This window comes from Orbicella faveolata, unplaced genomic scaffold, assembly GCF_042242905.1.
Source record: "Orbicella faveolata isolate gen_17 unplaced genomic scaffold, um_ofav_v1 contig_35, whole genome shotgun sequence".
NCBI classification, from domain to species: domain Eukaryota; kingdom Metazoa; phylum Cnidaria; class Anthozoa; order Scleractinia; family Merulinidae; genus Orbicella; species Orbicella faveolata.
In genome coordinates this window covers 1,518,145-1,534,066 of record NW_028301564.1, presented here as the reverse complement: position 1 = coordinate 1,534,066, position 15,922 = coordinate 1,518,145, and the positions used below count along the sequence as shown (strand labels likewise).

Sequence of the window (15,922 nt, the reverse complement as noted above, 5' to 3'; positions counted from 1 at the left end):
TAGGTCATTTGGGTCAGCTGAAAGGACATTTCACCGGCATGCTTTGCGCGCCTAGTCGAACCATATTATCAACGCATATCTCACGTGACCTTATCATTCCTGCATACGCAAGTGGAGAGCGTTCCGAAGGCGATGGAGATTGTTGAAGGAAATTGCGCTCCCTTTTCGAACTCAAACGTTCTCTACATTCATTGTGTCGACTCCAATGTTAGATTCGAGTACTCTTTTAACGAAGCAGCTTCTCTGAACCTAATAACCATACTTGGACACGTAAGTTTTCCATCTGATCTGCGATCAAGACGGCTTGTGTTGTTCCTCTGCTCCAGCGAAGTAATGGATACTTTGAAGGATAAAAAGTCTCCAGTGGTATGGCGAGTGAAAGCAAGTTGTTTTTTCGAGGTGAGCTGACTATTGGTGCTCTTAATACCCTTCCTTATGTAGAAGTGGGATGAATGTCTTCTCTTGCGCGCGAGGGAACTCTCCTTATGTTTGCGGACTTAAAACCCTTACCAATCGCGAACCTTACTAACGTCCACGAACAATATAATTGCTGTGGTCCTTTGATTTTCAAATTTCTTTTACAGTATCTAATTCAAGATTTTCCATATTGTGGCTCGAATTATTTAGAGAGTTCGAATTCATGTTTGTTATGTTGCATTTAGGTATATACGTTTGCCATTCCTTTACTCTTCAGTAAAATTGTTGTCTATATTTGCAGATGGATGAAGGAAAGACAGTGGTTTTGATAAGCAAAATACAACTTTTGGATAATCAAAGCTTGGTAGCAGCACCTTTATGTCCACGAAATGATTATGGCAGCAATGACATCCCTGAAATGCCATGACTCGATTGCGATTCTGTGAGGTGTAATTGCAGTAAATTTCCTTTGTTGGGCAATGTGATCATACACAGTGTGGACATTTTTTCTCGAAATGTTAGGACTGAAGTGGATGAAGATGAGGACACTGGTAATGTATCTGATGATGCCCTGCCAGCTCCAGTTGATAATGGCAATGATGACAATTTAGATCCAGCAATCACACTTTACACAGAGTATATAAAATTGAAGGGCTGTACTTACCATGATCACTTTCAAGAAGTGCTCAAGGCTTGCGAGTTAAGGCTGCAGGCCAGTAATGAGATACACTTAAGGCTCTTCTATGAACCAGCAAATGTTGCAGATGAGAATGCTGTTGTGGCTCAAGTGTTACAAGATCAAGACTGGGTGCAAATTGGTTACATACCAGGAAAAAAAGTACAAAAAGTTCTTGATGCACTCCAATCGACATCCATCAAAGTTATCAAGATTAAGAAAATAGAACATTCTTACATTTGGTCCATTAGTGCATTTAAATATATTCCGACATTGATAGTCACTAAAGAGGGGCGTTGGCCAAGGGACAATGAAAACTATAGCTACAACGACTGATGTTATTGTAAACAGATTCCATCACTAGAGGGTAGTGCTGATTGTTTACTTGTCAAGATTTTTATTTCAGGCATGCAAGAATGTTTATCCACATGTAAAGGAAGTTCAGCCACTTGTCATTACCATAATTTTATAATCATGAAAATTGCTTTTTGGCCTGACAAAAAACATTGGGGCAGCTCAAATATGAAAAGTGTGGGGATGCTTGTTCAAAAATTTGAATTAAACCCCTAAAGGAGACCAAGCTGGGTGTGACTCTAACTTTATTCAACCTCTTAAGGATACCACTCCGAACAGAAAAGGCTCAAATGCAGTTTGCTGTTCAGGAAAGGAGCCTGCTCTAGTGGACTGTTGGAAATCAAGCCAAAAAATGGAAATGAGAGTGTTCTTTAATCATTTTTTCTCTGAGTGAACCCTAAAAGATACTCTGACAGGTACAAGTAGTGGTGTTTTGTCATGAACACCCTAAGTTTGACAAGAATCCTTTGTTTATACCCCTAAGCAAGTTGATGAGCATCCCCAACCTTTTCATAAGGGAGTACCCCCTGGGCAAAAAAAAAAAATTGTTATTACTCTCCTTTGGTTCACATTCTCTTGAATAGCCAGAGAGATACAGCAAACCAATCAAGCTTTTAAACTGACAGAAACACTCAAACTACATGTAGAAAGTATTCATATTCGTAATTCTTTAATGGTACATACATGTATGGTGTACCACCATTATGTAAATTACATTTTGTAAATACTGTACTTGACATAAGCAAACTTCTGCCATCTCCTCCAGTCACTTAGTATGGAATTGAACAATGTGGCTTACTACTGAGATTGTAAAGAATGCACAGCTAATGTAATCCAGTGTAGAAGGTAACTTATTAACATCATCTTGTGGTATCTAAGACCCACTTTCTGTTTCTTCACAACATGAACGTAAATGGACTCCAAATTTTTGCTCTCAATTCAACCAATTCACCAAATTGACTTCTTAAAACCTGCAACCAGTTTTTACATACATGTACCGGTACCTTGTGCTACAGATGTATGTATTTCTAGTAAAACATGTAAACATACATTTTGTACAATAATATTAATAAGTTGTTTACTAACTTGCCTTGCAGGAGATCAATTAATAAATAGCAAAACAATGATCGTTGTTTCATCATGTACAATACTGTACATGACACATACCAACCATTAACTAAAGAGGTTTCAGTGAACACTTACTAAATTTTTGGAAATTCTCTTTATACAGTTTTTGTACAAAGAATTTTCTTCTGGTCTTATTGTATGAGTTTTTCACTGATTTCTAGAAATTACTACTCAATAAGTAAAACACAAAACAAGCCATTTAACTCTATTGGTTTAGCTCCATGTGATGGGGCACTGGTGGTTGTCCCAAAATAGGCTTATGCAAACGTTGCCGAATGGAGCCTCGATGTCGCGCAGATAGGAAGGCTCTCCCTGGAACAAAAATGGAGCCATCTTCTCTTTGATTGATCCGCAAACGGTGAAGTCGCAGAGGGTGATGAGCCGGTTCAACATCATCATCTATTTGTGGGCATTCATCAAAAGATGGATAGTTGTCTTCGCCTCTAAATCTTTCATTTAGGGTGAAGAAGTAGAATGGGAGACTGTGGTCCATTCTCTTGCAGAATTCCCTGAAACAAAATACCCAGTTACAAGTAAGACAAACAGTTTCAGACTTTTGAAAAATATTCTGTGCAATGACAGAGAGACACTGGACCTTTAGTTTGCAGCATGCATTTCTTAATTGGACTCTAGGATCAATTTGGCAATTTTAGTCATGTGCAAAATTCAATTTGAAAAAAATGCATTATCAAACATTGGAATTTGCACAATTTAGAGACATTGTGACAAAATTCAATATTGCATTGGCTACATATGAATGCCAATCGACCAAATTTACTTTTTGGAAACATACAGAACTATAAAGCAAAGAAGTACACTAACAGTATTACACCATTTTTCTGCAGTGTTACTTAAGTGTTGATACACATACCTGACTAGTTTTTGCCACATCTCTTTGAACTGCTTGAGGGAGAAAAGCATTCCAAGGTAGCGGTGAGCAATGCTGAAAAAGGTTTCCAGGTCATCTGTTCCCCCTGCCCTGGGATGCTCTGCATAGCCAATCTCCCAATTTTGTCGCCGGTGGAGTTCCTGACTTTCTATGTTCGAAGTCATCTCTATAAGGGTTTCTCTGGAGAAACCTCTGATGCAGTCAACTGGTCTAAATGTAAAAATAATGAAAGGTCTTTTACATTGCATCTAGGTTTTTGCTGATGGAATATATGAAAATAGCATTATAGCCATACTCAAACCAATCAGTCTAGTCTTGAAATCATACCTATACATTATTTATTTGTAGAACTCCAATTTTGATTAAAGAAGATATGGAAAACATTTTGAAATAAAACTAAACGCTATAACATGACATTTCAATGTTATCTTGTTGACATTATCAAATTCAGATTTTAGTCGTTCAGTTCAGATATCTACTAGCTTAGGTGTTAAGGAGTCACAAAATATGTCAAGAACAATGTGACCTAATTAAACTCTTGTGTCCTAATAGAGTCCACTTATGTGTTCAAATTTGATATTTTTTCTTTGACTAGCAACAATTCATACATCAGGCATTCCAGCCTCACTTCTCCAAGACTTTGAATTGCTTGTGCAGATTTATGTAATTCCAATTCAATCTAAAATTTCGTGTACATTTATTACAATTCATTCCAAAAAAAAGGTACTGGTTTATCTAAATCTACATCCAAAGTTATTCAAAAATTTCGAGATGTTTATACAAGTGATTTTACATAAGTAATATTAATCAATCATTTTGTACTAACTTGTTGATGTCAATGGATCTGAAGTCATAGTTCTCAACATGCCATGGCATCCATTCATCCAAGATGTAGTTTAGTATCTGGTAGTTGTACTTGCAACGCTGTAGCTGACTGAGACCTCTACCATCAGTGGCTTCGTGCCACTGTGTTAGGACTTCAATGTGACGAGCCTCTTGGTGATGTGCACTGCGACGAAGTGAGGAAACAACATGAGTTGATATCAGCCTTTCCGCATCAACAAGGGATTGTTTCCTCTTTCCAATGAGTGCTGCGTGAGTAAGTCCACTGAAAATCAACAGTCGATTAATATTTAGACCATTTAATGGATGCCATGTATATTAACAGTAATTTTACTTTTGGGTGAACCCTGGCTAGCCAAAGATCTCTAGGGCACTAGAATGGCAACTCAACCATAGCTCATAACTCATGTTGTATGTTCAAGTTTACAAAAAGGAGAACCACACTTGAGAAAACTGCAAATTAAATAGCAAAAACTCAAACAGAATAAATGTACTTTCAGTTTAGGAAAAAGAAGCTGTTGAAAGAACAAGAAAACACTGTTTCAAATGAAAATATACCTTTGATAAAATTTTTTCGCTAAAACAAATCTAGACTTTATTTGAAGCATTTGGGCGAAGAAATTTTTGAATTTGGTTGAATCCTCGATTTTCTATGCCCTTTCAAAGTCGCGATTAAGTGTTTCACGACCGCGTTTTAGGGAGTCTGGGGCGGCGGTACCTGATGACGTCTACCCAGGAACCAAACACAATAGCGCCTCAGTCAACTCACTGTATTTGCTCGAGAAAATAGAATGCAAAACTAATCGTTCCGATGTATTTTGGGACTAAAACGTCCAAGTTTTGTCTCAGAATCATTTCTTTTTCGTCACTGGAGTCAGAGTTAAGTTTCGATTCGGAAGGCTCCGAAATAAACTTCGATCGAGCACGTTCGACAACTGTGAACTCACTGCTTAGAGCTTTGAGAGCAATTTGCAATATTTCAAGCGACGACGGGGAAGACGTCTTTGCGGACGAGCTGCTTGTATATTAGGAATGGAAAGCTAGATACGAAGTGGAGGAGCAGGCAAACGAACAGGAGGAAAGAAAACTCAAGGACTGCTTTGGATGGTAATTTCGTCAACTAAACATAAGATTCCCACGCGTGTTTATAGCCCGTTTACATTTGTCCTTACCGAGAATGTATTTTGTCAAGGTTCTGTTAAATCCAGTTTGTGTTTTACTTTCAGTTGAATGCTTCATGTTTATAAGAGCGACGTACGTGTTGCAGTTTTCGAGACTTGATGACCTCCAAAACATTGGCTTCGATCGATTGAAAATCGTATTGTTTGGACCTGTATTTTTGAAGCTGCGGGAAGCAAGGCGGAAGGAAACATTTCATACAATTACCGATTTCACATTGTCACACGTTTTAAGTCATAACTCCAAATAACCAATGTAAATTGTTCTCAAAGTTTGCAGTGAAATTCGTCGGATAAGCGAAAAGGATGTGTTCCCTAAGCGGTCCGCAGATAATGTTACGCGGTCATATTTTCGACGCTATTGCACAGAATCTTTGTCACACTGCTGATTTCCAAACCTTCGAAAAACTCTGTGAGTCTAACAATTTTGTTATCATGTAATTCTAGAGGATTAATCTTCGACTTTCATCTAAATCGAAAGAGAAATAAGTGTTGGTTAGCGGCGTACAGTTGCGATCTATTTACGTATCAGTATAACGCTTCTTGATCATGACCGGATCACACAACTTTGCCGGTTATGTTATAAATACTGCGGGATTGGAAGATATAGGCTGTCGGTGGTATTTCTACAAATTGCTGGTTAGTTTTAAGCAGAAAATTTATGAAAACAGCGTTCGAAAGTCTGCGGAACAAATTCCAGTGAGAGTTCTTCAATGGTTCTCACAGATTCAGTTCGCTTGTTTCGGTTCGACAAAATCAACCATCGTTTACGTCTTTATTGCACCATTAGCCGATCATCGCCAGTAACTTGTACAGTATACCTTTCTTTAAATCTGGAATATTGCTGCAACAGCCGATAGCACCTCTGGAAGGCGTTTCTGCGCACTTTTCGAATGTGTATTGCACCATCCTGAAGGAGATGAGAGGAAATGAGATATCCAACCTTCCTGGGTAGACGTCACAAGAGCCGCTGGACCCATTCTCCTCAAACTCGGTCGTGAAACAAAATGGCGGTGTTTTGGAGCTATTTTCGAGATTTCGTCGTGGCACAGAAAAGCGAGGATTTAACGGAATCCAAAAATTTTTTCGCAGAACTATTTCAAATAATAAGTAGATTCGTTCTAGCGAAAAAAAAATTTTGGGGTTAGGTGCACTTTAAAGGTACCTGAGAGAATCCATAAGGACATCATCAAATGCCTCAAAATTCAGAGAAGGATCTCTGCCCTGTCTGATGCTGCTTGCTGCGCGACGAAACAGATGGTTGTGGTCACCACGATCATGTCTCTCCTGGCCAGTCACAGGATCAATTTCTGGTATATAGAGATAAGTGGAAAAGTCCACTTCTCTTTCTTTCCAGTAGTCAATGGTTGCCCTAAATTTGAATGTGGCAACAATTGAACGAAGTTTGTCCAATAGTGATTCTGGTGTGTCACGCCTGAATGGATATGGGCTGTACCCAGTTGGAACAAGCTTGCCACGCACAAAGGTCACCACATCTTCCAGTGACATTCTCTCATCACCATATCTGAGGTCATGAATCTGGGATATAACATCATGTGGTATATCTGTGTATGGCAACCTTGTCAGTGGTTTCCCATCTGGATCAACTAAATGAATTGGGAAAAACAAAAAATTCATTGCATTCATATATGTTAGAAGAAAAAGACAAGACAAATTACCATTAATTATTCATCTATGCAATTTCCATTGTTGATGACGTACAGCACCTTAACAAAAGTTGCTTACTTGAAATATTGGTTTAAGTGACGAAATGGGATCTTACAACTTAACGCTTACACGGAATCAGAGTGAAATAAGAATTCATCTGGACACAAGTAGTGTGTTTTAGAAATCAAAGAATAGTGTAATATTTAGGTAAATACAGTATAACATTTCAGAACAGTCTTTGACCAAGACACTGGCTTTGATTCGTTAAAAAAAAAACACTCACCACCAATCAGTTCAAGTTTATCAAGGAGCGTTTTCTTGCTGCATTTGCTGACACTTTCTTTAGCATCATGAATTATCTGCCAGAGATGCAAAGGCCGTGTCTCACCTTGAGACCTCAAAGAGCAGAACTCTCCATCAGTGACAGTACCTTGGGCAAAAAAAAATCATACAGAGAAATTACTTTTCACCATTCATATAGCCTATTTTCTAGGAAAAAAGAACTTACCTTTTTCAGGTAAAAAGTAGTAGAAAATATACTCAAAGATAAGGCTCAAAAATAATGCCAGTAATCTGTTATAGCTTGCCGTATAATGCTGCTTTTCCCAGAGAGAAAAAGGTTTATACAACTTCATCAGCTTACCTGTAAGGTATAAATCCCGTTTCTTCATCTCCTGTTTAAGATCCTTGGTCTAATGAACTGATCCCTCAGAGTTCTGCATGGCACATAGCAAACTGGTAGGGCATATGGTTTTTTTGCTCTCCTCTCGTCTGACAGCATCAGCACAAGTACATGCGTTGCTGCTGTTCTTTTCTTTTTAAAGATGCTTCTCAAATAGACAAAGCTACTTGTTGCCAGGATGTGGATCGTGGGGAGAATGGCATCAGCTTGGGTAATATCAGCAAGGCTAGCAAGTGCATTTTCGAAGTTCTGATGTAGCTCTTGAGATTGTTGCAATAGGATCTGGTACTCTACCACTTCCCAGTTAGCTTCCTTCAGGGTTTCCTCTGGGCAGTTTGCCTGTCTACTTTTTTTCTCAAAGTGGTCTGATGCCTCTTTAAAGCTTTTATCCAAGAAGATTATGTCATCTGTGAAGGCATCAAGAACTCTTGGAAGGACCTCCTTCACCTCAGCTGCATTTCTTGATTTAAGCCTGTGCATGTCAGCCATCCTCTCCTCGTATTCGTCTCTTAATGCCTCCAGCTTACCATCTCCGAGATCCTCATCCCCATTCCAAACCTTTTTCTGGGATTCCATGATGCAACTCTTGATGTCTGTTGCATCAATCTTGATCCAAAAGCGACCATTTGGATTGGATGACTTGAGTAGATCAACAGCAGCAAGCTGCATTTAAGACAACAAACCATTATTTCTCTAAACATTTGTCAAACATACAATGGTATTTATTTGAAAATAAATGAATGTTCCCCATTTGCACATGTCACAATCTGAAGTGCAAACCCTGATAATGGTGACACAACTAAAAATTCCAGGTTTTATCAATATTGATGTTGTTACATAATGATGTACATAATGTACATAATCATGTTAAAAAACTGTCCTAAGAAAATACTCATGCTGATTGGTTAAAAATCGTGTTTCTATAACTCACTAGAAACATAGAATTTGCATGAGCTGTTGACGTAATGATTGCGTGAGCAAAGAGAATTTACATTTTGATAATCAAAGTTAACAAGTTGTTTTCCTGTTTTCGTTGTGGTGTTTCATAAAAGAAATAGAAAACATGTTCTCCATGTTTCAATTGAGTTATATAAGCACTCATGAAAGTTTGGGAGAACTCGAAAAAGGTGCGGAAACACCCGCCTGCGGCTCATGTTCACACAGCATTTCTTGTTCTCCAAAACTTCCACTCGTTTCTATAACTTGATAGAAGCACTGTACATGTTTTCTATTTCTTAACTGATGTTGCTAGTAAGCTGCTAAAGTACAATACTTGTGATAACTTTCCTATTACATCAGTCATTTTACCTGCAAACGAGGTTCCATTGTAAAAAGTGAATCACTGTCATGTCTCCACTGTGTCGTCTTACTCACACAGGCAACATTTACCCTGGCCTTAGATCACAAAAGAGAGAATGTGAGGATTTTTAGAGTGTTTTAGAAAGAGATCCAATCCTCAAGTTAATAAACTCCTCTTTTAATCTCTATTGTTAATTAGAACGAATTGTATTAATCATAACCCAGATCACACATGCACCATTCCTTTGAAGAAGTACGACACAGTTAAACACTGTCATACTGCAGTTAAACACGATAAATCATTTTGAATCATTCTAAAACCGTAAGAATGTTTAGTAATTTTTGGTTGGCATGGGGCTCTGTCACAGTTTCAATATGGTAAAATCAATCTTGAGCTTAACAGTCTAAGTGTTTATATGTGCAATATGATAGGAAACAAAGCCAAAAGTTATAAACAAACATGGAAAGAGATGCTATACCTTATCTGGCCTTCCTACATCTTCTTTCTTCATTCCACTCCACATTGGTCCAGCAAACAGTCTCTTGAAACGCTCTGGGAACTCTGTACCCATAGTCTGCAACCACAACTTATAGTCCTCAGGCAATGTTATCTGAAAACAATGAAAAGAAATCTCAGCAATCAGGTTTAAAAAGAAACATCGCCACAAACATTATAAGATAATAATTGTTACATATGAGTGATTCATGAAAATAAATCAATACCAACCCAGTAAAGGTCACTGGAAATTCTTAGTGATAGTATACAAGAAAGGGCAGCACTTAAGTCAAAATGATCTGTGTCAGGGGTATAAGTATTTTCTGAAACACAAAATTGCTACATCCATATTTTTGCTGATCTAACTTCAGATCAAGTATGTTTGGATCCAGACATCTTGTTAACTGTTTCAGCTTGTAGTAATTAAATAGATCTAAGTTAATGTACACATAAACCTGTTCAATTCCAGAAGAGAAAAATTACCTGCATGACATTTGAACAGCTGAAGAACTCAATCTGATATTCAATCAGACCAAATGGCATCCTTTCAAAATCCAATTTGGGCTTTCCGTCAGGTCCCCAGATGCACCTGCTCCATTTGGAAATCAAGTTTGGTTTACCGCTGTCCTGCAAGAGTTTCATTGCATTTAATGATGTGCTTGCAAAGGACAATGGATTGCTTATAATGCCCCTATGCACAGCAGCAGTAAGAAACATGTCATCGAGAAGCTTCTCTGTGTTTGAGGGATTCAGCTTTTCTACAAACTGGTTGATAAATCTGGACAACAGTTCATAATTGCAAGATTTCAACCTGTCAGTTAATAGTTCAAATATTTTGTCTTCTGGGATGTTGGCAAGTGCCTTGCTGACCACTGCAATCAACTGTTTTGCTGATAGGCTGTCCAACTTTTGAAGAATGTCAGGATGTACATTTTCTAATTCATCATCACTGGATGGGAGTGCTGTAACACCAAGATAACTGTCCACTGACAGACCATAATCATCCTCCACACTACAAAGCAATACAGGTTAACTGTTTAGAGGTTTTGCAAGTATCTGGTTTTCTATTGCAATAGGCCATTTTACAGTTGCATGCTTGGCTACCTGGCCATGAATGCAAGCGAGGCTGGAGGTGACCTTGCTTTGATACTGACCTCTCCGCTTTTCTCTTGTAGATGCCAACTAATTAGCATAAAAACAACTTGATTTACACAACAAAAGTAGCAAGGCCTGTATCAAAACAAGGTCACCTCCAGCCTTGCTGCCGTTCAAAGGTCAGGTCATTAAGCAGACAACTGTAAAATGGCCTATTGAGCTAGCAAAACACCCAGATTGTTAGATGAGCATTGTAAATAGTAAACATTGCAATTTACCCATAATTTGAGTGAACAAGAACTTTTATTTTCTATTCAATTACTTAATAATGTATTATTCTCTGTTGCGTTAAATATTAAAAGAATATATATTGCATCTTTGTATAAATTAATGAAAGAACTTTAAAAATACTATAAGTAAATGAACTTCAGCATTAATATTCTTAAACTATCCTTCCCTACCATGATTACTTTGTTTCAGTTAGTGCTAAAAAATATCCATATCGATACACTTATGTATAAAATTAATCATATTCTGAAATTGTTTATTGATATATACATCTTCCACTGTCAGGAAACATTAACAAAAATATGTTTCACGTGAGATTGCTCAGTATGTTGATTACATGTATATTCAGGTTAATATTATTGTTATTACAGGAGTTGTATTGCAGCATTATTAAGGCTTCTAGTTTGCAACTCTATTTTGATGTTGCCAAGAATGCTTCAATCTCATCCTTTTGTGGATGAGCATCCATGACAGTTTCCTGCATGTCTGCTGTTATCTTGTCATCTATTTTTATAAAAGCAAGCCTGTATTCTTCGGGTGTAAGGCCACAAGCAGCAATAGCGTGCAGGCTTACCGCTGTTGGAAGTTTCTTAAGAAAAACTACCAATTTGTTAAGTGTCAGAACTGTACCAGTCCCAGTATCCTGTAAGCTTGCCATGGCTTCCTGGACAGCTTTACTGTTTGGCCTTCTTGTCGAGGAGTAGCTTCGTACCACTCTTCGTGCACATACAAACGGTCCAGGTAGACGCAGAATTCTGTTTTGGATATCCTCACTAAGAACTCCCACCTTCAGTCCCATTGATGACCTTTGCAATCATTTAATTCACCAAGAAATGGTTCAACTCACCGACCAATGGTTTAGTGTAGTGCAAACTGATTTAATGCAGACACAAATAGTGCAGTACGAGGTCAAGTCATTCGTGCAAACAGCAAATAGCTTAACTTAATGTTGAGCTGTTCAGTCATAGAAGGAATGGTCCAGTGTAATTAGAAATGATTGAACGAAATTAAAAGTGATTTAGCGTGGCACGAAACGAAACAGCCTTCTTTGCGCGCCGAACCGCAAAAAATACAACAGTGAAGTGGACAAGCCAAGATTGAAATGGATCAGTCAATGTGGGGTCTGACGTAATACGTATACCGTCATATTTGGCGTCAAATTAGCAGAGTGAATGAGCGTGACACGGGTCACACCGACTCGGCGAGCTTGGCCAAGCGTGTTGCGGACAACGTCGGTAAGTTTGCTTCTTTTTATTTCATTTTGCAACGCATTTCTGTCCAGAAGATATGTCTTTGAGAGTGCCAGAGGGAACCTAAAAATTATGACAATATTTATGAGATCAGATAGGATATTATATCAAGGTCAAAGAAGGTTAAAGTCACGAGCCTGAACTCAAAGGAAATGGTGACACCTCCAGTTTACTCACCTTTGTTCTTTGTCTTGTTTCAGATTTAAATTTTTTGGACTATTTTCCACTATGGTACGGATTTTGCTCTATATTTTAACGCCATGTTTTAAATTAACAATGTTGATTGTATAGATATATGCTCAGGCAATTCGATTACATCAAAACGATTGTCGTCGGAAATAGTGTAACAAACAACTGAGCCGCCTACTCACCTCTTTGCTGATCTTTATCTGAAATATGCAGGGGCGTAGCGTGAGATTTTGAAGGTGTACGCACAGCGCGCAAATACTAGGGGGGTCTGGGGGCATGCTCCCCCAGAAAATTTTGAAATTTAGGGTCTCGGAAATGCCATTTCCAACTATTTCCGCGGAAATTCTTTATAAATAAATGCGACGGAAAATGCCGTAGTTGGTTGTTTATTTTACCTATCTTTAGAGTTTTCCGTAACCTACAACAAAAAATGGGGTAAGAAAATGGTAAAAACAGGGCAAGACGTGCACTCTTTAGACGGGCGAACTCTGTTATAACATCATCAATGTCAACGTCCTTGTGCTTGGAAATGTGCAAAATTGCTAAAGAGCTCAATCTCCCATCTGCCATGGTACTTCGTAAGGGCGTTTCCGATCTCTTCATACTGCTGAAACTACGCTCAGCAGTGCAAGCAATCTCATTCCCAGAGTCTCCGTTCCCCTTGACCAGCGGTTGGAAAACAAGAGTTCTGGGAGCAATCATTTTGAAATAACCGACTTCTGCCCATCCGGTTTCACTGCGCAGTCTGCATCTATGGCGCACGCCTGAAATGGTTGCTTCTAGAGCTCTCGTTTCCGACCGCTGGTCAAGGGGCACGGAGACTGGGAACGAGATTGCAGTGATACAGGTACGTCAACAATGTTGTCACAGCAACATAAACTCCGGGATAGAATTGAGGGTTGTCATGATCAAGAGTCTCAACCAAAGTCTTTGGCTTCACAATACCATCCATTCCACTCCACTTTTGCCTCTATCTTTTGACCTCGGATTTGAATTCGCCCTCAGAGATGTCCATGTCACTGCCGAAGTAGCAGTAGATATCATTAACGGTTCTTTCTGTTAGCTCAGTGAGCTTCGCTGGAATATAGAATTAAAGCTAAAAGGGTGTTGGCTTCCTAAAACAACTAGAGAGTGAACAAGTCTAGGAAGCCAAATAACGTTTCTTGTCGTTTATGGATTAATTAAAAGGTACTGGGAAAACAAACACACAGGCCAGTATAATTCGAAATTTAAAAATCTGTCCTATTTTATCGTAACTTTGACAAATGCTATAAGGGAATAAAACTTTTTTTTTCCAGATTTCAACTGTACGCACGGGCGTACGTGCGTATATGGATGCTACGCCCCTGATATGTGGTACTTGGCGATGCTTTGAATGAAAACTTTATTCACTTTACTCTAACAGTTGATTGTCGTTAAGATACCTTGGTTCTTGGGCAGTCGCTTTATAGGAAAAAACTAGTGAATTTTGAGAGGGTTGGTGTGCACATTTTTTTTTTGTACACTACTAATTGTCGCGCACGTGTTTTTCTTTTATCATTTTCTAGGATATTTCTTAACACTATTTTTCTTTGCCGGAAATTTTTCTTTTGCGAATTCCAACTATGAATTTCTTATTTTACGACGACTGCAGAAATTCTTGTGCGCTCATGGGGCTAAATTTTTATCGTCAATAAGCGGACAGACACTAGAATGTATAATTTATAATTTATAATTTATTGACAATTTGTTATCAGTTTTTCATGCGTCTGTCCTGTTATTGATCATGAATTTCCTCATAACATTGTCCACAGGTAGTTTGACAATGTTATGACGAAATTCATTGTCAATAACAGGACTAGTTTTTTCCTATAAAGCGGCTGCCCAAGAACCAAGGTATCTTAACGACAATCAACTGTTAGAGTAACGTGAATAAAGTTTTCATTCAAAGCATCGCCAAGTACCACATATTTCAGATAAAGATCAGCAACGAGGTGAGTAGGCGGCTCAGTTGTTTGTTACACTATTTCCGACGACAATCGTTTTGATGTAATCGAATTGCCTGAGCATATATCTATACAATCAACGTTGTTAATTTAAAACATGGCGTTAAAATATAGAGCAAAATCCGTACCATAGTGGAAAATAGTCCAAAAAATTTAAATCTGAAACAAGACAAAGAACAAAGGTGAGTAAACTGGAGGTGTCACCATTTCCTTTGAGTTCAGGCTCGTGACTTTAACCTTCTTTGACCTCGATATAATATCCTATCTGATCTCATAAATATTGTCATAATTTCTAGGTTCCCTCTGGCACTCTCAAAGACATATCTTCTGGACAGAAATGCGTTGCAAAATGAAATAAAAAGAAGCAAACTTACCGACGTTGTCCGCAACACGCTTGGCCAAGCTCGCCGAGTCGGTGTGACCCGTGTCACGCTCATTCACTCTGCTAATTTGACGCCAAATATGACGGTATACGTATTACGTCAGACCCCACATTGACTGATCCATTTCAATCTTGGCTTGTCCACTTCACTGTTGTATTTTTTGCGGTTCGGCGCGCAAAGAAGGCTGTTTCGTTTCGTGCCACGCTAAATCACTTTTAATTTCGTTCAATCATTTCTAATTACACTGGACCATTCCTTCTATGACTGAACAGCTCAACATTAAGTTAAGCTATTTGCTGTTTGCACGAATGACTTGACCTCGTACTGCACTATTTGTGTCTGCATTAAATCAGTTTGCACTACACTAAACCATTGGTCGGTGAGTTGAACCATTTCTTGGTGAATTAAATGATTTGTCGATTACTTCAACCGTCCCACCATTGATTACACCATTTGAAACAGAACACTTGACCGTTTGTTGTCAGACCTGATCATTCTACGTGTCGTACTCACATGGATTCTCATTTAAATAAACTGATCCTTATTAGTTTGCTCCATTTTGATATCGGTGACTGAACCATTTCTAAATTGTCTAAATCATTTACTGTTTCAGTAGACCGTTTAACACAAGAGCACCTAACTATTTGTATTTAGACAGTGTCATTTGTCAATCATTTATTCCATTTCGCAAACCATCACTAAACCATTTATGTTTGGTCTGTGCCGTTTAATAATCTTGTATTTTTGGTGGTGACGGCCGCCCATAGTCTTGTACGTACGAGTAAGTTAAGCTTAAGTTTCCAGGGTAAAGTTCAGTTGTAATGTTTGCTTAAGATGTATGGAATTGCCTCTGGTTCTAAATGTTTCTTTATCAAGCAGAAGTTATACATTGGAAGTAAATGTAACCTTGATTTCAAGAGGGACAGCAATGGGAATGATGGTGAATTAAACCATTAAATCAAACTACTGTGTAAAATTTACTGATTGATTTATTATGATATTTTCCTTAGCACTCCAAGCTTGATTTGAGGTTTCCCAGTGTGAATTTACACATAAACTTAACTAACCTTTTATGCCTATTGTATTTTAATCATAGGATGAA

The 15,922-nt window shown here is 38.3% G+C and overlaps 2 protein-coding genes and 1 pseudogene across 2 annotated transcripts; 1 reads left to right on the top strand and 2 right to left on the bottom strand.

Moving 5' to 3' along the window:
• On the top strand, window positions 1–1,429 carry LOC149102547 (uncharacterized; annotated as a pseudogene).
• Window positions 1,430–2,100: 671 nt separating this feature from the next.
• LOC110044133 (uncharacterized) lies at window positions 2,101–10,653 on the bottom strand. Its single transcript, XM_020749653.2, has 9 exons — window positions 10,114–10,653; window positions 9,614–9,745; window positions 9,144–9,230; window positions 7,797–8,498; window positions 7,437–7,583; window positions 6,651–7,092; window positions 4,291–4,572; window positions 3,447–3,674; window positions 2,101–3,084 (listed from the first exon to the last, which is right to left on the bottom strand). Exons 4-9 carry the CDS (start codon window positions 7,822–7,824, stop codon window positions 2,781–2,783), a joined length of 1,431 nt encoding a protein of 476 aa, XP_020605312.1. The 5' UTR covers window positions 7,825–8,498; window positions 9,144–9,230; window positions 9,614–9,745; window positions 10,114–10,653; the 3' UTR covers window positions 2,101–2,780.
• A 379-nt stretch (window positions 10,654–11,032) lies between these two features.
• Window positions 11,033–12,671, bottom strand: LOC149102546 (uncharacterized). The gene has a single exon (XM_089272738.1). It carries the CDS (start codon window positions 11,810–11,812, stop codon window positions 11,426–11,428), a length of 387 nt encoding a protein of 128 aa, XP_089128864.1. The 5' UTR covers window positions 11,813–12,671; the 3' UTR covers window positions 11,033–11,425.
• Window positions 12,672–15,922: the final 3,251 nt, after the last annotated feature.